The following is an 18,339-nucleotide window of genomic DNA, read 5'->3' as shown; positions in this document are numbered from 1 at the left end:
GAACACAAGATGAAGAAGGAGGACATAAAGCAAACGCAGAACAGCATTCAGCTGCCCCCTCCCCGCCCGCGACAGAGGGAGTCCAGGCTCGCACGCCTCTGGTTCCAGTACTGTCTTCTCACCGGTTCCTGGGCCATCGAGCCCTGGGAGAAAGTCCTGTTCCGTACGCCCCCCGTTCGTCTGATTAAAATCGCAAGCTCTCACCATGGCCTTTGGCGACAGATTCCATCGTCTTCCTCATCGTGTTCTTCTTCCTGCGCATCGTCTACAACGCGATCTCGGGATTCCTCTTTTAATTCCGCTCCGAATTTTTGGCTTTTTTCAATCGGCATGGAGGTGAGCCAGCAAATCATCCTGAACGAATGAACCGCGGTTAGATCTACAACAGGATGCGGATTTCGTATTTATTATTTGTAGAATAAATGCATGGGCCACACATCACAGCATCATCGTTGTCTTCGATCAAACGACAGTGCGTTTCTGGTGTTTCCTCCTTTCCCCACTAATGGCCCAATCATTTCAACTATGCGCCCACGACGAAGCTCATAATGCCGGAGATTCTGGTTGCGGCGAACGAACAAGAACTGCAACGCTCCCAACCCAACAACCCAAAGTCCCAAGAGCGCACCAACACAGACACTTTCCTTCTTCTTCACGAGGCGGCGTACCACGACGTGTGAGCGAAGCGGCACAAGTAGAGCCAAGGCGCTTACTCACAGGTTCGCTTCTCCTCTTTCTGTGGTGGCGTAGTTCTACACGCGCGGGTCTTTTCGGTTGCTCGTCTACGCTAGGGCCCTCCTCTGGATCACAAACAAATCAGAAGGTGGCCGATGGCAACAACCATGGCCTCGCTGCATCTACTCCCTCTTTTGGAGGTGCACCCCGCGCACCACCACGCAACTATAAAATTTTTATGGTTGTTCGTTGTTGTGGGGTTGTTGCACGTTTGCTGCTGCCGCTGGCATTGTTGTGAGTGCTGGCAGCATGGCCTGCGCTAAGCCGTATGTGGTGCCCTGCCTGCTACAGTCTGTCTCCTCCGCTCCGCAGCACTCGCCCTTGCGTGCAGCTCCAGCAGCCCACATCCGACGCGACCTCACCACAGCCGGCACCGCAATCATGCAGTCCCTCGTCAGCGACTCATACATACGCCCCACAGCGCGCTTCCGCCGCAGCGCCTCCTCCGCCGAGTGCGTGCTGCTCTCTCGCCCTTCCACCCGAACGCGCGCGTGTTATGCGTCGTGCAGCAGTGTGTCGTGTGTGACGTGTGTGTCGTGTGTCGTGTCGTTGAGACGTTAAATTGTTTGTACGTCGGCTGATCGTGTGCGTGACGCGTGCGCAGCCTGTCGGGGGAGGCCCATGATGGGGCGCCGGGAGCTTCGTCGAAGAAGCACAAGAAGCGGTCCCGCAGCAGTTCGCCGCCGCCGCGCCAGCGCTCCTCGACCTCGCTCGCCACACCGCTCCCCGAGTACCACCCAGCCCCCACCTTGCTGCCCGCCCTGCCTCCCGGCCTCACCCGCTATGTGATGTTGTTCGTTGGAATGTGTGTGGTATGCACACAGGGAGCGAGAGACGGAGACGGAGATGGAGGCGGCGTCGCACGTCGTCCATCGGGAGTGCCGGGCGGCGCCCCTCTCCCCCGAGCTCTCCGAGCAGCAGAACTTCCGGGGCCTGCTCAACCTGGGCGGGCTCATCATCGTACGCCTCCATCAAGAAGATCAGCTAGATAGATAGATAGATAGATAGTGATAGATAGATAGATACGTAGCTAACGACGTTGTATGTGATGATTGCGCCGGTGTGCGTGCAGTTCGTGACCAACTTCCGGTTGATCGTGGAGAACCTGCTCAAGTACGGGCTGCTCCTCAAGTTCGACGGCGCCCTCTGGACCTCGTGGCGTGCGTGGCCCTGCTGCTCCACTCTCCTGGGTACGCGCGGATCTCCTGTCCCACACCCGGGGTCGCCCCCGGCCTCCACCTCCTGATCGCCACCGTGCCAATTAATTTGTGGTTTTTCGGTGGTTGGGGGGGGGAATCTAGCAATGAATGCGTTCATTGTGATCAGCTACTGCCTGGAGCGGTACATGGCCGCCGAGGCGAAGAAGCCCGCCCTCAAGGTACGCCCGGCATTGTACAGCCCCCGCCGCCGCTGCGACCTCATCGTGGCGCTCGCCCCATGGACGCGGCCACGATAAAACAAAGCACGCCGCTTATTTGCTCTCGGTTGGGGTGGTGGTGCTGATGCTGCAGGGCCATCATGCCTGGCTGGCGCGGCTGGAGAAGAGGGTGGGCTGGCTGCACGCGTTCAACATCACCGCCATGTGCCTCGTCGTGCTCTTCGTCATCCAATACAACAACGTCGACCCCAGTACGCCCCCCCACACCCCGGTGACCGCCATCACCGCCACCTGCTGGTGGGCTGCATCAATGACGATTCTCACTCGATACACGCCTCACGCGCGCGGGGTTGGCTTGGCTTGCGCGGTGCTGCAGTGTCGGCGTTTGGGCTGCTGGTGGCCGCCATCGTGCTGGTCATGAAGCTCATCTCCTTCGCCACCACCAACAAGGTAGGTATTGGGCACAATACGCCCTCTCCCCCCCAAATCCTTCGGTGTGTGTGTGGCGTGTGTGGCGTGTGGCTGTCTTGGAGGATTAGACCCTGACAATGGCGGCGGGCGTGCGCAGGACCTGCGTAACCGGTTCTTGCGACCGCACCTCAAGCAGACCCGGGTGAAGGTCCCGGGCGGGGAGGGCCTCCGCTACCCGCAGAACATCAACCCCGGCAGTACGACGCCCCTCCCCCCCTTCCGATCCACACAAGGCGGCCCATTAACCAGCCAACGCAACGTCGGTGGTGGTGGTGGCAGACCTGTACTACTTCCTGGCGGCGCCCACCCTGTGCTACCAGATGGAGTACCCGCGCACCCCGCACATCCGCTGGTCCTACCTGGCCTCCCTCACCCTCCGATGGGTACGCCAATTATAGATATAGATATTAGTTCTACACTTAGATATAACTGAAACCTGTTTAGATATATTAGAGGTTTAATATCTATTCTCCAAAGTGCTAACGCCCCTCTCCTGGGTGGAACGGGCGGACGCGCGTGTGTGCATGTGTGCAGGTGTTCTTGAACCTGCTGATCTTGTTCATGGTGGAGCAATACCTGGTGCCGGCCATCAAGAACTCCATCGAGCCCCTCACCCAAATGCAGTTCGGGCACGTCCTCGAGCGCCTCCTCAAGCTCTCCGTACGCTTCCCTCCCAAGGCCTTAACAATTCTAGTAATACCATTGTTACGTTATTGTTATTATCATTATCATTCCTATCGTTTCCCCCCCCCTCGCTGACGTGAGCCGCGGCGACCGCGTGGGGGGGTGGTGTGCAGATCCCGAACCTGTACATCTGGCTGCTGTTCTTCTACAGTTTCTTCCACTGCTGGCTCAACATGCTCGCCGAAGTGCTCCGCTTCGGCGATCGCGAATTCTACCAAGTACGGCCACCTCCTCACCTACGACCGACCCTGATGATGCACTTTGCCGCTGCTCTCGCGCTCAGTGTTTCTTGTGGTCTAACAACGCAATCGTTCCAATTCATAGGATTGGTGGAACAGCACGACGCTGAGCGAGTACTGGCGGACGTGGAACAGGCCGGTGCACCAGTGGCTGCTGCGCCATGTGTACTACCCCATGACCCGCGCCGGCTGCTCCAAGCTCCAGTCGGCCTTCTTCATTTTCTTCCTCTCGGGCGTGGGCCATGAGGTGCTCGTCAGCATCCCCTGCAACACCTTCCAGCTCTGGGTGCTCGGCTCCTTCATGGCCCAGGTAGCCGACCTCCGCTCTTGTTGTGCCCCCCCCCAATGGCTTCTGAGGTTGTGCTGGTGTTGACCTCACCTCGTTTTTGTGGTGGTTCATGGATCACGACACAGTTGCCCCTCATCTACGTCACGAGGTCGTTCATGAAGGGGACGAAGCTGGGAGTACCCCCTCCCTCCTCGTTTATCTTTTATCTTTTATCTTTATTTCTAACCTATCCCGTAGAACCTCTTGTTTTGGTTCAGCTTCTGCATCCTCGGGCAGCCCCTGTGCATCCTCCTGTACAGCCATCTGGTACCCCCCTCCCTCCCTCCTCGTTTATCTTCTTCACACCTCCAGAGAGAGCAGTGCGGCAGCAGCACGCCTCCTTGCCTTAGAAGTGGCACAGCACAGCTGATCATCTCCTCCTCCCGGAGTGCTGTGCAGGTCTACCACCGCTACCAGTTCTTCTACTGGAAGGACCTTTCCTTCTAGGCCGCCGGTTACCACAAAAGCTGTTTCCAAGCCTTGGCCGTTTTATGGTACTCGAATATAAATTCTACAAATTTGGTTGGTTCAACAACCTACAAAATGCACAGTGGAGGGAAGGAGAGGCATAGCAAAGGAGAGAATGTGGAGGCCTCGGGTTCAGAGGAGGAGCTGCGCCCGTGTCTCGTTGAAGGAGGGCGTGGAGCAGGAGTCCACGAAGAAGGGCGAGTCGACATCGGCCTCCGTGGCCATCTTGTCCTTCCTGCTCTGCTTCTTTTCCTTCTTTTCCCGCTTCTTGGTCTGCTGCTTTCCCTCTTGCTTGCTCTGCTTCTTCTCCTCCTTCTTCAGCTGCTTCTCCATCTTCTTGCGCTGCTTCTTCTCCATCTTCTCCAAGCGCTTAAGTTCCTTGGCATCTCCTGCGTGCCGTCGCTCCAGCTGGTGCTGGTACGACCGATTCAGCTTCACCGGCTGCGAGTGGGCCAGCCCGTTCCTTTCGGGCGAGCTCGATAGCTCATACATGCTCCGCGTACCCGGCACGCCCCTGCTCACACGCGCAAACGCACACGACACGCACCACGAGACAAACAAGGCACACAACGCTCTGATGAGCCGGGGCGCCACACTTAGCTGCAATGCGGCAAACGAGGGAACGCACGTGGGAGGGCGGAGGGGAATGGCGTGGGGCGGGATGAGGAGCGGCGGAGGCGCGACGAGCGCCGTCGAGAAGGAGGCCGACGCGAAGCCCGCCTTCCGCAGCTCCGCCGGGTGGGCATAGGTGCGGCTTCGCCCTCGGCCTGTCCTCCCAACCAATCAGCCAATCAACCAATAGCCCATGTTACGCGCTCAGTTGCGCCCGAAGGGGACTGTACCGCTGCCCCGCAGGACGTAGTCAGGGTCGTAGTCACGAGGCGGCAGAGGCGGCGGCGGCGGCGCCACATCGGGCTCGGCTGCCTGGTGGTGAGGCCGCGGCGGCGAGTCAGCGTCGGGCGGCGGAGGGAGTGGTTCGTCGGGAAGCCGGCTTGCGATGGGCAGCGGCAACGGCACCGGCAGAGGCGGAGCCAGGAACGAGATGAAAGGCGCGGGGTCAGCCGGGGCTGATGCTGATGGCGGCAAAGAGTGGTCAAGACACGACGCGGGAACGGAGATGATGTCGTCGCGTGCGCGCTTGGAGCGGAGAAGGAGCGAGCGGGAGTGCTTGCGTCGCGGCTTGGCCGATGACGCGTCGCCCTCGCCCGCGGCCGGTGAGGAGGAGAAAGGTGATGATGCAGAAGAAGCTGATGATGATGATGATGATGACGGTGTTGATGGGGTGTCAAGGGAGGCAGAAAGAGAAGAGGTGGAGTTGTGTAGGGACGCGGAGAGATTCTCCTTGTTGAGCGCGCGCGGGCTGAGGATAGCGCTACGTTTGGCCTTCTTCTTGTTGGCCTTCTTCTGCGCTTCGTCGTCCTTGAGGGTGAAGATGAACCGCTCCTCCAGGGGCTCCTCCTACACGTTATGTAAATAGAGATGTATCAATTACACGCTCTACACCGCCAAAAAAAGGAAAACAGCGTGTAGCGGCACGTGCTAGGAGGGGGCATACGTAGGCGTCGAGCCAGGAAGGACGATGATCATCATCGGCAGAGCAGTCGCCGATGACGTTGCGGCTGCTCTGCCGGAGGTGGGAGAGGGAGGCCACCGATAGGGTTTTCCGCTTCACCTTGGGCGGCTCCTCGGTGTGTGTGCTCTTGACGACGCTCGACATTGCTCTCTACCTGTTTGCACGACGACGGCGTGTCCGCGTTGTTGGGTTGTTATTATGCCTTCTTGCTACGGTTTCATGCTACCATGCTTCGTCGGTGTGCCAAGGAAGTGTGTTTGTAGAAGTGGCCACAATAACTTCGTGCTCCCAAACACAAGGGCCGTGATTTTCTGCCGCTTTTAGGGACTTTTGCTCCCACGCGTGGTCGGGGGGGGGTACCTGAACAGGGTGGGGCTGGTGATGGGGAGGGACTGGTGGTGGACTATGGCGGTGCGGCACAGTGCGGCCCTGCCTCTATCTCTTCTTCTCTTCTCTTCTCCCTTGGATGTAAGAGGGACCCAGGCCTCGGAGTGATAGCAGACGCGTGGGAGGGAGGACTCCGGTGCGTCACGTCTTCGTAAATGGAAGAAGTGAGGCGGGTGGGGCATGTGGGTCGTTGGCGGCGGGCCGGTCCAACGGTCGTGGACCCAGATGACGACGGTCGCCATTTGCAGTTGCGCTGCTGCCCCTCCATCGCGGCCACGACGCCCGTTCCTTTTGGCGCCAAACCACCGCACCGTTACAACCGCGAAAAACAGACCAATTGCGTGGGCACGGACAAGGGGCAGAAAACTGGGTTTGTCGATCATTGTACATTGAGGGGGGGGGGAGAGGAGCGAGTGTGGTTTTCATCAGGTGGCGGACAGGTGCCACGCACATATCGAATGGTCACGCGAACCACTCCACAGCGTCCTGGAACAAGTGCCGTGGTCACCAACGTCGACCACCACTACAACGCCAAAGCATAGGGAGGGAGGGACGCGTACTGTTCGTCGGAGAGCCACAGAAGGCAGCGCACGGCGCCCTGCTGCGTCCCGAACTTGTGCACCTGGTTGCCCTGTAACCATACAAACATGGAGGACGTCATCAGCTAGGGTGGAGATATATATATATTTATATAGATAGGGAGGCGATGGTACGTCGTGGTCCCAGACAAGGATGGAGCCGTCGGTGCAGCCGCCCACCACCAAGGTACGCCCGAACCCGCAGGCGATGCGCTTGAGGCACAGAATGGACACGCCCTCCCCCACTTCCACCACCCGCACCACCTCCGGCTCTTCGCCGTCTCCCTCCGACACCTTCCCTGCAACCAACCAAGTTGGTCACCAAGGCGCCGATGTAAGCGTGTGTCAACCGTGAGCATCATCATCATCATCATCACCATCAGCAGCAGCAGCATTGTGCGTACATAGTTTGAGTTTGCAGTCGTTGCCGGCTGACCACACGCGTCCGGCGTGGTAGAGGAGGTCGTTGATGGGGCGATCGTGCGCCTTCCACTCCCTCCGCTTCATGGTCTGGAGGCCAGGTCATGATGGTCAGGAGCGAACCGACAAAAGATAGTGAAATAAAAATACGACAGGGTAAGAGAAGGGGTAGAAGGGGGGTTACTTGGAAGTGGAGGGTGAAGATGTCGGTTTCGCCGCCCATCCACACCGAGCCGTGCACCTGGCACATCGAAAATATGGGGCTCCCCTGCTTCATCACGATCTCCTCCTCTCGTCGCAGTTTCTGCACGTGGCCACCGACACGACACGGCCACCACAAGAAATCAGAATCCTACTACTTCCGACGCACTATGTACTGCTGCTACCACTACTACTACTACTACTACAAAAGGCGCCAAAAGGGGAGGGGTGGCGTACGAGGGCGTCCCAGACGATGACGGTGCCGGAGATGTCGGCGGACCACACCTGCGGCGGCTGCGACGTGGAGCGGCGGATGAGGTGCATCGTGCGCACCAGCTCGCGGTGCCCCACCAGCTGCCGCGCCTCCTTCAGCTGCAGTTCCGCCGCCGCCATCGCGGCAACACAACACAAGTGCGTTTCAGTCCCACACGTCGCCATCGTTCAACCACCACCACCATCGTATGCGGAGGGGCGGCCACCAACCTTTTTCTTGCTCCATATGCGGATCACGTTGTCGTCGTGGAAGCTCCTGTGCGCACGCACGCGTCAGCAGAGGCGGCGACTTCGGGAGGGGTGAGCAGCAAAGCAGTCGTGAAGGAGTTTTGTTTTCGTTTTTTGTACCACACGCGATCTTCGGCCAGGAGCAGGCCGTACACGCGGGCCTCCCTCTCGGAGCTGGTGGCCACGCTCTTCAGCACCTTCCCGCTCTGACGTCATACCCCCCACAACCACACGTGTGCGGAGATGAGCGCCAATTGGTCCAGAGCTGAAACGGCAACCTGATTCCCTAATCCAGATTGATTTTCCTTTTCTCTTTTGAGTATAATCATCCATTGTAACGGCTGGCCAGGAGAGGAGAGGGGGGAGAGTACGTTGATGGCGACCGTGGAGAGGTTGCCCACGCCATCCCCCGTCCAGACGGAGGCGTCCACCCGCACCAGGCACTGCACCGCTGTACGTACGTACAACAATTCAGGGAATGAAAAAATGGGAAGAACGCCAACAAATAGACATCGACTGAGAGAGAGAGAGGCCAATTGGCTACCCTTGGTGGTGGGGACGATCTTCTGCTTGGGTTCGAAGGACAGGTCGAGGGCGGACCAGGCAGGACCCCCGCTTCGCAGCTTCTGCACCTGTTCGGTCGGTCGGGCGGGTCGGTGGGTCGGACGGCCGCAGCGTCAGATACGCCACCCCGCGCGCGTTTGGAAGAGAGGGGGGAGGTGCCTCGAGCTGCGTCTTGAGAAGCATCACGATCGATTGCTGGTTTTGTCGACGCGCAATGTTGAGTGCGCTCTGTGTGTGTGGTGTGTGGTGTGTGGTGTGTGGTGCGTGTGCGTGGCGTGTGCGTGACATGTGTGTATCGTGTGTATCGTGTGTGTGCCGTGTGTGTGTGTCGTGTGTGTGTGTGTGTGTGATCGTGTGTGTGTGTGTGTGTGTGTGTTGTGTGTGTGTGTGTGTGTGTGTGTGTGTTATCGTGTGTGTCGTGTGCCGTGTGTGAAGGTGCGGTAAGTAGTCTTGCGGGGCACGCACGTGAGCATCAGATGGGAACCAAGCGTACCTCGCCCAAGGGCTTCGTCAATTCAACCGATGGGGGTGGGGAAGAGGAGTTGCAGATACATTGGGATCGCATCCCGAAAGAAGATGACCGTCCGTTAGCCAGACAGAACAACCGACACAAAAGAAAAAGAAAGGAGAGCGAAAAAAACTATAATTTCGAGAGCGGAGGGCGAGGTGGAGGATACGGTGAGGGCATCGATGTGTGCGCCGTGCTGGAGCAGGAGCTCCACAACGTCGCCATGACCCCACTCGCACGCCACATGCAGCGGTGTCTGCGTGTAGAATGCATTCCCCCACCACCACCACCACGCACGTCAGCCGCAGGTACGTGCGCTGAGAGAGATGCGCACATGCACACACGGAGGAAAGAGAGAATGAGAGCATCGCGGGCGGGGAGGAGGGCACGCACCCATCCCTTGGCGGGCAGGTTGGGGTCGAGCGCGCCCTGCTGGAGGAGGAGGGCCACCGCTTCCACCATTCCCTCCCCGCACGCCAGGTGGAGAGGCGTCTAGCACACGCACGCACACACACACGCAACACAACACAACACACAAAACACACACGACGCGCACACGACAATGTACACGACCGAGGACACGAGTCCCGCAACGTCAGTGTGCCCACTCTCGAGTGAGACCCACACACGGCGCAGCTGGCGGTGAAGAAATCGGGCGGAGGGGGGAAGGTACCCACTAGCAGCCCAGACCCGGACGAGATAAGGAAGAACGAAGGTCGGGTTGGGGGGGGGGGTGAACCAATGCGTGAGCCCAAGCGACCTTTTTTGGGGAGGGAAGCGGGGGTGTTGAACCTCTTTGGGGTCGGGGTCAGGGAAGATGAGGCGGCTGAGGTCGCCCTCCGGGGCCAGCGCACGCAGGGCGGACAGGTCTCCGCGGAGCAGCGCCTCCTCCAGGCGCGACACCGCCACGCCACCACCGGTGCTGGCCGTCTCCGCAGCCCCCCTCGTCTCCATCTTCGCGTGTTGCGCGGTCAATTTTAATTAAATTTATAAAGGCGCCAATATTCTTTTGCGGTTCTTTTTTTGGGCGTTGAAGTGGTCTGTGGTACAACTTGTAATTCTCTTGTGATATTTGCTGATGATACTGCCAACAAGCGCTTAGACAGCGTCGGCGGCGGCCATGGCCCCGGACTGGAAGAGATCGTTGGTGTGGCCCTCGGTGGGCGACTGGAAGAGGGCGTTGTCGTTCATGGTCGCCATCTCGGTGCCGTCCATGGCCGATGCGGGCATGGGGGACGCGCCGCCTCGCTGCATGAAGCGATACAGGGCGTATCCCGCGCCGGCTCCAGCGGCTCCCACGGCAGCAGCGCCGAACACGCCGCCCAGGACGCCGCCCACGATGGCACCGACGGGGGTGTCGCTCCCGCCGTTCTCCCCGCCAGTCGACCCGTCTGCAGCCAGTTACAGCGGCCATCAGACGATTAGATACGTCGGATTAGATACGAGGTCGAGGTGTTATTGGAGGGAAGGGCGAGCGTACCGCCACCGGTGCTGTGGCCGCCTCCGGTAGTGTGACCGCCCGAGGTGGTCGTGGTGGTGGGAGAACCGCCACTGGTGGTCGTGGTGGTGGGAGAACCACTGGTGGTGGTGGGCGAATGAGGAGTGGTTACGGGAGGTTGGCTGGTGTTGCCACCTCCACCACAGTCGTCGTCGTCGTCATTGTCATCGTCATCGCAACCACAACCACAACCTGATGTGGGGGAGGGGCCTGGTGAGTTCGAAGCCAGTTTGCTAACAAGATGGTGTGGGCACGTACATTCGTCATCTTCTTCCTCCCAGCAGGAGTCCTCCCCGCCCTCCTGTTCTTCGAGTTCGAGGATGAGCGCAATCGGTGGGCAATCATCGTCGTCTTCGCAGGAGCCCCACGACTTGCCGTAGCCGCAGGCCACCTCGTGTTCGTTGTCGTCCCTCTCGCAATCGTCGTAGTCGTCGTAGTCGTAGTCGTGCCTGGCCGGTCGCTTGACCCTCTCGCCGTCGGAGGCTGAGCAGCTGAGGACAGCTATCGACAGGATGAGGCCAACCAAGGCCCACAGTGCCACTCGCGTCATGGGGACAAAACTGAGCTGAGGGGGAGAAGAGTATGAAGGAGAAGGCTGGTGTTGATTGATTTGAAGAAGAGAGTGGTAGTGTGCAGCGCCTACCACTTGTATAAATACCCAGTCCCGGAATAGATCGGGGGCTGGCATTGGTGGCCAGGGTACTGGATTGATGGGACTGCATTAGGAAGCCCTACTGGGGATCCTGGTTCTCACACTAACCCGGGGATATTCCTGGGCGCTCAGTTCGGTCGAGTACCGACCGCCAACCGACGGCATGTGCGACGCTTAGCTCACGTGGTGCCACCGAGTCACCAGGTCCAGGTCCGCCGCCAACACGCAGCAACCACGGGCTATTCCACCTGCCCCACTGGTCGCCGGATCAAATCCCGCCCCAGGCAGCAAGGTTAAGAGCAAGCACCCCATTGGTCAGAAGGATAGTCGTTCGAGGTTTGCACCCAATGAAGTGCCAAACGAAGAACGAAGTGGTGGTTGCACTCTTATTGTTCACTCTTTCGTAAGTTCTTTTGGAGTCAAATAGCAAATGGGCGTGGGTGTTCACTTCCTCTTGGCCACCGCCCTCCTCCTGGCGGCGGTGCTGGTGGGCACGGCCAATGCCCACTCGGACGCCCCCTCTCGTGCCGTCGGGGTGCGCAACGTACGAACTCGGGTACGTTCGGGCCTTGCGCCCCCCCCCCCAATACTGCACCGCATTAATTATCAGAGTAATGTAGGTCGAAGCGGCAGTGCGCGTGTCGGCGTCCCCCTCGGCCCTGCGCCATACCGGCGAGTGGGTGGAGGTACCGTGACCCTGTGACTCCTCCGCTCGCTGAGTTTTTCCCGCCCCCCCCCGGGGGGGGGTTGGCGTCTTGCTGCTCACGCGTGGGTGGTGGTGCATGGTGGTGCGTGCGTGGTGGTGGTGCAGGTGTCGTTCGAGGGCGTGGGGTCGCCCCACAAGGGCGATTGGGTGGGCGTGTACTCCCCCGCCGACGCCGACGTACACTCCACGGCTCCCGTTAAGTGGCAGCACGCCGACGTGGTACGACTTCTTCGCACCACGGTGATCATCGCATGAGATCAGCAGTGCACAGGAGCGCATGTGTGGTAACATCCTCATCGTCGTCGTCGCCATATTGTGGTGTCTGTGGTCGCCAGTCGGCGGAGTACCTGCGTACGGGAGCGGGCAAGCTGCGCTTTCGGCTGATCAACATGCGGGCCAGCTACGTGTTCCACTTCATGCGCAACGGGACCGCTCACCCCGTGCTCGTCTCCTCCTCCAATCATGGTACTACACCCCACACCCTCGCACCCACCACCCACCGCCCAAACCACCATCCGAATGCTGACGTCATCATGGCCGCCGAACAGTGACGTTTGCCAACTACAACGAGCCCACGCAGGGGCGCATCATGCTCACGGGGCGGCCCAGCGAGATGCGGGTCATGTGGACCACCCTCAACGCCTCCCGGCCCGCTGTGCGCTTCGGCACCGCCACGGGGCAGCTCACCCTGACAGCCGCGGCCTCGTCGTCGACCTACCACCGCGAACAGCTCTGCGGCGCGCCGGCCAACGCCGACGGGTGGCGCGATCCCGGCCTCCTCCACAGCGCCGTTCTCACGGGCCTCCGTCCGGGTACCCACTTCCCACTCACGACCTCACAAGTACGTCACGTGACGCCGATCTGTGTGTCATGTGGGTCGTGTCGTGTCGTGTGATTGCGTTGGTGTTGTGAGCAGATACGCGGTACTACTACGTGTATGGCGACGAGGCCTACGGGTGGAGCGCCGAGCGTTCGTTCGTGTCGGGACCGACGGCCGAGCAGCGGGACCGTTCCCTCACCCTCTTCGCCTTTGGCGACATGGGCAAGACCACCCAGGTACACGACCCACACGATCAACAAGCCCTGGTCGGCCTCGCACAGCACGCGCTGGCCTGCCGGGTTGGGAGGAGGGGTGGGGTGATGAGTGGCCGGCCTACTCACCACGCCATGCTTCCTTAGGACGACTCAAAGGAGCACTGGAACCTGGAGGGCGCCTCGCGCAACACCACGCGCCTGATGATGGAGGACATGGCCGCGCAGCCTCGCGACCTCCTCCTCCACATCGGTACGCGCGGGAGGAGCTCCTCTCGCCTCATCATCGCCACCAATCATATTCCTGGGACGGGGCTTGTTGCTCACAGCCACCCGCGCTGTTCTTGTTCTCTGTGCGCAGGTGACATTGCCTACGCCGTAGGCTATTCCGCCCAATGGGATGAATTCCACGACATGGTACGTGAATTCACCCCCCCCCAACCAACCAACCATTCACCAGCTCCTGGTGGTGGGCCAGCCTTGGCCTTTCGCTGGGGGGTCGCGTGCTCACAGTCAGCCGCGGGGGGTCGGGTGCAGGTGGAGCCCCTGGCGACGCAGTTGCCGTACATGACGTGCATCGGCAACCACGAACGCGACTTCCCCAACTCCGGCTCCTACTACACGGGATCCGATTCTGGCGGTACCTCCCCCCCTAAAATCCTATCCTCGTCGTGGTGGCTGGTGGCTGGTGGTGGCCGATTGATTGATTGATGGATTGATTGATAATGCAGGCGAATGCGGTGTACCTTATGAGGCGCGCTTCCCCATGCCCACCCCGGCACGCGACCAGCCCTGGTACAGCTTCGACTACGGCTTCGTCCACTTCACCTTCATGTCGACCGAACACGATTACTCCATCGGTACGAGGATCATTACCACACACTCATCCCAATTCGTGAGGCGCGGCTGCTGACGAGGTGGACATCGCGGCTGGTTCGAAGGTTCGAAGCAGTGGCTGTGGCTGGAGGAGGACCTGCGCCGGGTGAACCGCAGCGCCACCCCTTGGGTACGTTATTATTGATACGGGCACCAATGCCACTTGTCCACACCGACATAACATGTACAATCATTCAGGTAATCTTCTCGGGCCACCGCCCCATGTACATCAGCACCAAGACGTACCTCCTTCCTTCACTCCTTCGCAAGCTATGTGCGCGCCGCCGCCGCCGCCCCCTTCGCCTCACGTCGGGTGCATCGGCGCGTGTGCAGGGAGAGCCATTCGGCGAGACACATGAGGAAGGAGCTCGAGGACGTGCTCCACAAGCACAAGGTCGACCTCGCCCTCTGGGGCCACAACCACTCCGTACGGCTCCGCACGTGGCCCACTACTCACCCCCCCCCCACACCCCTTCGCTGGCTCCTTGGCCACGAAAGTAGCTTACGTCCGTTGCCTATTTCCCTTCTATTATGGTCAAAACAAAACACCAGTACCAGCGCTCGTGCCCCGTGTACAAGGAGACCTGCGTGCCGGAGGGCCACGGCGTCACCCACGTCGTCATCGGTACATCGGCCGCGTTCCCCCTTCCTCTTCGCCCCCCGCGTGCGCACAGAGTGGAAGCTCACAGACGGCGGGCGATGTGGGTGTCCACAGGGATGGGCGGATTCCGGTTGGGCCAGGTGGGCGACCACGATCCCAGCTGGGCGCGCGTGGTCAACAACAAGGAGAACGGCTACACGCGCCTCCACATCACCCCCTCCGAGCTCGACATGCAGTTCGTGAGCGACATCGACGGCGGCGTCAAGGACCACTTCTCGCTCCACAAGTGAACAGTCTGTTCACGGGGTCCTGCACGTGCTCCTATTTTTGCGGACCAAACACGCAACGCTGCATTCCTTCGGTTCCGTTTTTCCAACGTTGCTGCTGGCATTCCATTCCAATTTGCTTTTGCCGGCACCAACCACACGGCCCAGACCAGCGAGGGCCAGGCACACACGAGAGACCCAACGCACACTTGGTGGCTCCTCTCGGCCTGCCGCGCCCCACCGCTTTTTTGACCACCTTAGAGGCGCTCCTCTTTTCGTTCTGCCGCTCAACGACCACCCCCCACGCACAAGTAATAATAATCACATACATACATAAATGAAGGCTGCCCACAGCGAACGTACCCTCCCCTCCCTTGCAGCTCTCTTCCGCCCGGCGGCCTATCCGCAACTTAGAATAATAATCACGATAATATTTATAAAAACAAATTATTTTTATTTAATTTTTTGTTAGCCGATAAAAAAAGTATTCAGGTGATTACAATAACAAATTAGAATAATTGCCATAATAGGTGGAACACAAATAAAACAATTGGCGTGGGGTACGCGTGCGGGGTGGGCAATAGGGTCCGTTTCGCGGGAAGGCTCCAACGGGGGCGGCGAGGAAAGCGTGGGCGTGGGTCCCTACAAGGAGTGGGTGGGGCTGCCCACCATCCGCGTGCGGCCCCTGCCCGATCCCACCCCGGGCGCGCGGCTCTGCGGACCCGTGCTCGACAGCGAGCACAAGTTCGAACACCTGCCCGACCTCTTCTGCGGCCGCGCCACCTCCACCTACCCCAAGGGGGTACGCCCCCACTAAAGAACGAAGAACGAAGAACGAAATCGGAGACGTATGTGTTAAGCGTTGATGTGCGTGTGCGTGCGTGCGTGCGTGCGTGTTCTCGAGCAGCAAGGCGAGCCGATCTGCGACTACTTCGATGTGGAGCTGTTCGAGGAGGGCCGCACGCTGGTGTGCATCGCCGACGGGTGCTCATGGGGCGAGCAGCCGCGCCAGGCAGCGCGCAAGGCGACGGACGCGTACATGGGCTACCTGCGCGACAACCAGCGCTCCATCACCGACCTGCGCGATGCGGGCCGCCTCATCCTGCGCGCCTTCCAGAAGGCCCACATCAAGATCCTCGAGGGTACAACGACGCAACCCACGACACCACACACAACACAACACAACACAACACGTGTTAGGGCGCTGGAACTTACGACGCGGCGGCAGGACATGAGGACCTGTGGCTGGCGGGCACCACCACCCTGTGCGGCGGACTCATGATGGAGCTCGACGTGGATGCGGGTACGTTCAACGGGGCGCCTCGGTCGTGTTCCATTACAACACTCATTCCATTGTCGCCCATTGGCACGATGGATGGGCGTTTGCCGTTGGTGCAGAGACGATGAAGAAGCTGCACGAGCTGCGCCGGAACATGGAGACGGCGCCGGTGAAAATGTACGATATCGACCAGTTCGTCTCCACATTCGAGAAGGACGAGAACTCGCCGGTGGCGGCCCCGCCCCACCAGAAATCCACCCATGAGCTGCCGTCTTCATCCTCCGGTCCGCACACGCCTTCCCACTATTTTCACTATTTTCTTATACGTAGAAAACGGACCAATCACGCTGACTCTGTTCCCCCCCCCACGTGTGCGAACGTGCGTACGTACGTTTGCAGCCAGGGACCCAGACGAGGACTACCGGTGGCTCTTCGTGTGTGCCAACGTGGGCGACTGCAAGGCCTTCCACTATTCGCCGCGCACGGGCACGCTCACCGACATCACCCTGGGCAACCGCACCAACCTCACCGACGCCAAGGTACCATGAGAACCACCACCACACCACACCACCCCCACCCCCAACCCAACGCTCACGATCGCAAGAGGGAGGGAGGGAGGAGTGCGAGCTGTGCGTCGTGCGTTGCGAGTGCGGTCATGTGCTGATAAGGCGTGGCGTGACGGCGTAGGATCCGGGCGGTCGTCTGGGCCCCTATTTGGACAAGGGTGAGCCGGACCTGCGGAATCTGGGCCTCTACCTGGTCCCTTGCCACGACGACGACGTCATCATCCTCATGACCGACGGGATCCACGACAACCTCGACCCCCAGCACCTCGGCCTCAAACCCCGGTGAGGACCCCCCTCTCCCCCCCTCGCCGCACCTGCCTCCGTTTGGCGTGTAACCCCCCCCCCATCTCACCTGCTCCCTCTCTGTCTCTCTCATGTGTGCCGTGTGTGTCGTCGTGTGTGCGCGCGCGCGTGGTGTGTGTGTGTGTGTGTGTATCGTGTGTGTTGTGTGTCATCATAGGGACCTGGGCCTGGACAAGTTCGAGACATGGCACGAGGCGGAGAAGGACGACCCTCGCGTTACGGAGTCGGCCAAGAACGACTTCCGGATACAGTACGTCAAGTACCTGGTGCCCAACATGTCCGTCTACGGCCTCACAGAAGGTACCGCACGCCATCTCCTCCCCCCCCTCACAAAAAAGCGGCGGCCTCAACCAACGACGACGTTTGGTCGCTGGACACCCAGGCCTGGGCGAGCACTGCCGACGGATCACGCAATCCAGCAGGGACTTCATGGAGACCAACACATTTCAGAAGCTGCCCGACGACTACGTCCGATATCCGGGCAAGATGGACCACGCCACCATGGTCGCCTTCCGCGCACGCGGACTCGCCGCTGAGCAACGGGTTCTCCTCCCTGCCTCCCACCCAACCACCCACCCAGCACACCAGCCGCATGCTCCCTGCTTGCTGCTGCTGCTGCTGCTTGATGGGCGATGATGTGATGCGGTGTGTGCGTGCGTGCGTGGGCCACTCACGCCTCTCTTCGACTCGCGAGCAGATGCCCAGCACAAAGCCCATCCACGCCATCATCGGTATGAGGGCTTCCTTTTTGCCCTTGCGATCTTGCCCTTTATGGAAAGAAACGTCTTACCCTTTTACCTACCTTCTTTCGCCGTCGACGGCGTTGGGGCGTGGTGGTGGTGGTGGTGGTGGTGGTGGTGGTGGTGGTGGTGGTGGTGGTGGTGGTGGTGGTGGTACGGATTGGGGAATGGTAGGGAACGAGCGCCCTCGCAAGCTGGCGTGCTACAGCATGGAGCGAGAGCGCCTGGCCGAAATCACCGTGGAGCCCGCCGACCTCGTCACCCACCTCATCGCCAAAGTCAAGACGGTACTCTACCTCCGCCGCCTCGGCGCGCCCCGGCCCTTTCCAATGTGTCGTCGTCGCCTGCGTCGATTTAAGCCGTGTACTAACCCGTGCGCCGCATCCACGCGCGTTGTGTGCGCGCAGGCCCTGAATGGGACCATCGCGGGGCGGCCCTTCCGCTTGCGGCGAGGGGAGGACGGCTGGAAGCAGAAGCCCTCTCCCATCGTCAAACGACAGGTACCACCACCACTACCCTCATCCCCGGTCGGCGAGCCCCGAGGCTCATGCGGTGACCTGACGAACCCCCTCTCCTCCCGTCGCCCGGGTCACCCGGATGCGCCCAGTTCGGCCTGCGGGTGTTCGAGGTCTTTTCGGAGGCGGGCGACTTCGTGGTCGTACAGTTTGGCGTTGTGCCCTGCCCCAGTCCCCCGGCCACGCATGCCCTCGCTTGACCCTCTTGCGCCGCGGCGGCGAAGACACCACCAAAAAAGATCTTAAAGTGCGATACAACGAATTGGCCCA

At 60.3% G+C, this 18,339-nt stretch overlaps 7 protein-coding genes across 7 annotated transcripts; 4 read left to right on the top strand and 3 right to left on the bottom strand.

Moving 5' to 3' along the window:
• Positions 1-9: 9 nt before the first annotated feature.
• On the top strand, positions 10-296 carry ACA1_151380 (uncharacterized protein; the record flags this gene model as incomplete). The annotated part of the gene is made up of 2 exons (XM_004340833.1): positions 10-163; positions 223-296. The coding sequence occupies 2 exons, from the start codon at positions 10-12 to the stop codon at positions 294-296; spliced, it is 228 nt and encodes a 75-aa protein (XP_004340881.1).
• An 820-nt stretch (positions 297-1,116) lies between these two features.
• On the top strand, positions 1,117-4,282 carry ACA1_151370 (diacylglycerol O-acyltransferase, putative; the record flags this gene model as incomplete). Its single annotated transcript, XM_004340832.1, has 15 exons — positions 1,117-1,187; positions 1,340-1,528; positions 1,560-1,695; positions 1,808-1,925; positions 2,037-2,113; positions 2,247-2,364; positions 2,490-2,563; positions 2,682-2,781; positions 2,864-2,967; positions 3,119-3,244; positions 3,382-3,486; positions 3,593-3,817; positions 3,922-3,972; positions 4,034-4,102; positions 4,235-4,282. 15 exons carry the CDS (start codon positions 1,117-1,119, stop codon positions 4,280-4,282), a joined length of 1,611 nt encoding a protein of 536 aa, XP_004340880.1.
• Positions 4,283-4,435: 153 nt separating this feature from the next.
• ACA1_151360 (uncharacterized protein) lies at positions 4,436-6,020 on the bottom strand (the record flags this gene model as incomplete). Its single annotated transcript, XM_004340831.1, has 4 exons — positions 4,436-4,817; positions 4,932-5,070; positions 5,146-5,761; positions 5,859-6,020. The coding sequence occupies 4 exons, from the start codon at positions 6,018-6,020 to the stop codon at positions 4,436-4,438; spliced, it is 1,299 nt and encodes a 432-aa protein (XP_004340879.1).
• Positions 6,021-6,786: 766 nt separating this feature from the next.
• On the bottom strand, positions 6,787-9,989 carry ACA1_151350 (WD domain, G-beta repeat-containing protein; the record flags this gene model as incomplete). The annotated part of the gene is made up of 12 exons (XM_004340830.1): positions 6,787-6,894; positions 6,977-7,140; positions 7,246-7,351; positions 7,446-7,565; positions 7,700-7,834; positions 7,946-7,991; positions 8,084-8,169; positions 8,335-8,414; positions 8,508-8,595; positions 9,205-9,291; positions 9,429-9,464; positions 9,828-9,989. The coding sequence occupies 12 exons, from the start codon at positions 9,987-9,989 to the stop codon at positions 6,787-6,789; spliced, it is 1,218 nt and encodes a 405-aa protein (XP_004340878.1).
• A 144-nt stretch (positions 9,990-10,133) lies between these two features.
• ACA1_151340 (uncharacterized protein) lies at positions 10,134-11,083 on the bottom strand (the record flags this gene model as incomplete). Its single annotated transcript, XM_004340829.1, has 3 exons — positions 10,134-10,426; positions 10,516-10,586; positions 10,788-11,083. 3 exons carry the CDS (start codon positions 11,081-11,083, stop codon positions 10,134-10,136), a joined length of 660 nt encoding a protein of 219 aa, XP_004340877.1.
• A 532-nt stretch (positions 11,084-11,615) lies between these two features.
• ACA1_151330 (Ser/Thr phosphatase family protein) lies at positions 11,616-14,690 on the top strand (the record flags this gene model as incomplete). The annotated part of the gene is made up of 15 exons (XM_004340828.1): positions 11,616-11,720; positions 11,806-11,871; positions 11,997-12,110; positions 12,227-12,356; positions 12,440-12,703; positions 12,808-12,947; positions 13,071-13,176; positions 13,285-13,340; positions 13,437-13,563; positions 13,655-13,783; positions 13,865-13,929; positions 13,998-14,041; positions 14,133-14,226; positions 14,301-14,424; positions 14,515-14,690. 15 exons carry the CDS (start codon positions 11,616-11,618, stop codon positions 14,688-14,690), a joined length of 1,740 nt encoding a protein of 579 aa, XP_004340876.1.
• Positions 14,691-15,003: 313 nt separating this feature from the next.
• Positions 15,004-18,269, top strand: ACA1_151320 (protein phosphatase 2c-related protein; the record flags this gene model as incomplete). The annotated part of the gene is made up of 13 exons (XM_004340827.1): positions 15,004-15,025; positions 15,251-15,468; positions 15,574-15,808; positions 15,895-15,969; positions 16,065-16,229; positions 16,345-16,484; positions 16,633-16,793; positions 16,972-17,114; positions 17,197-17,357; positions 17,512-17,545; positions 17,729-17,841; positions 17,962-18,054; positions 18,162-18,269. The coding sequence occupies 13 exons, from the start codon at positions 15,004-15,006 to the stop codon at positions 18,267-18,269; spliced, it is 1,668 nt and encodes a 555-aa protein (XP_004340875.1).
• Between the last annotated feature and the right edge of the window lie 70 nt (positions 18,270-18,339).

Source organism: Acanthamoeba castellanii, assembly GCF_000313135.1.
Source record: "Acanthamoeba castellanii str. Neff unplaced genomic scaffold scf7180000084716, whole genome shotgun sequence".
NCBI classification, from domain to species: Eukaryota; Discosea; order Longamoebia; family Acanthamoebidae; genus Acanthamoeba; species Acanthamoeba castellanii.
This window is presented reverse-complemented; position numbering and strand designations above follow the sequence as displayed.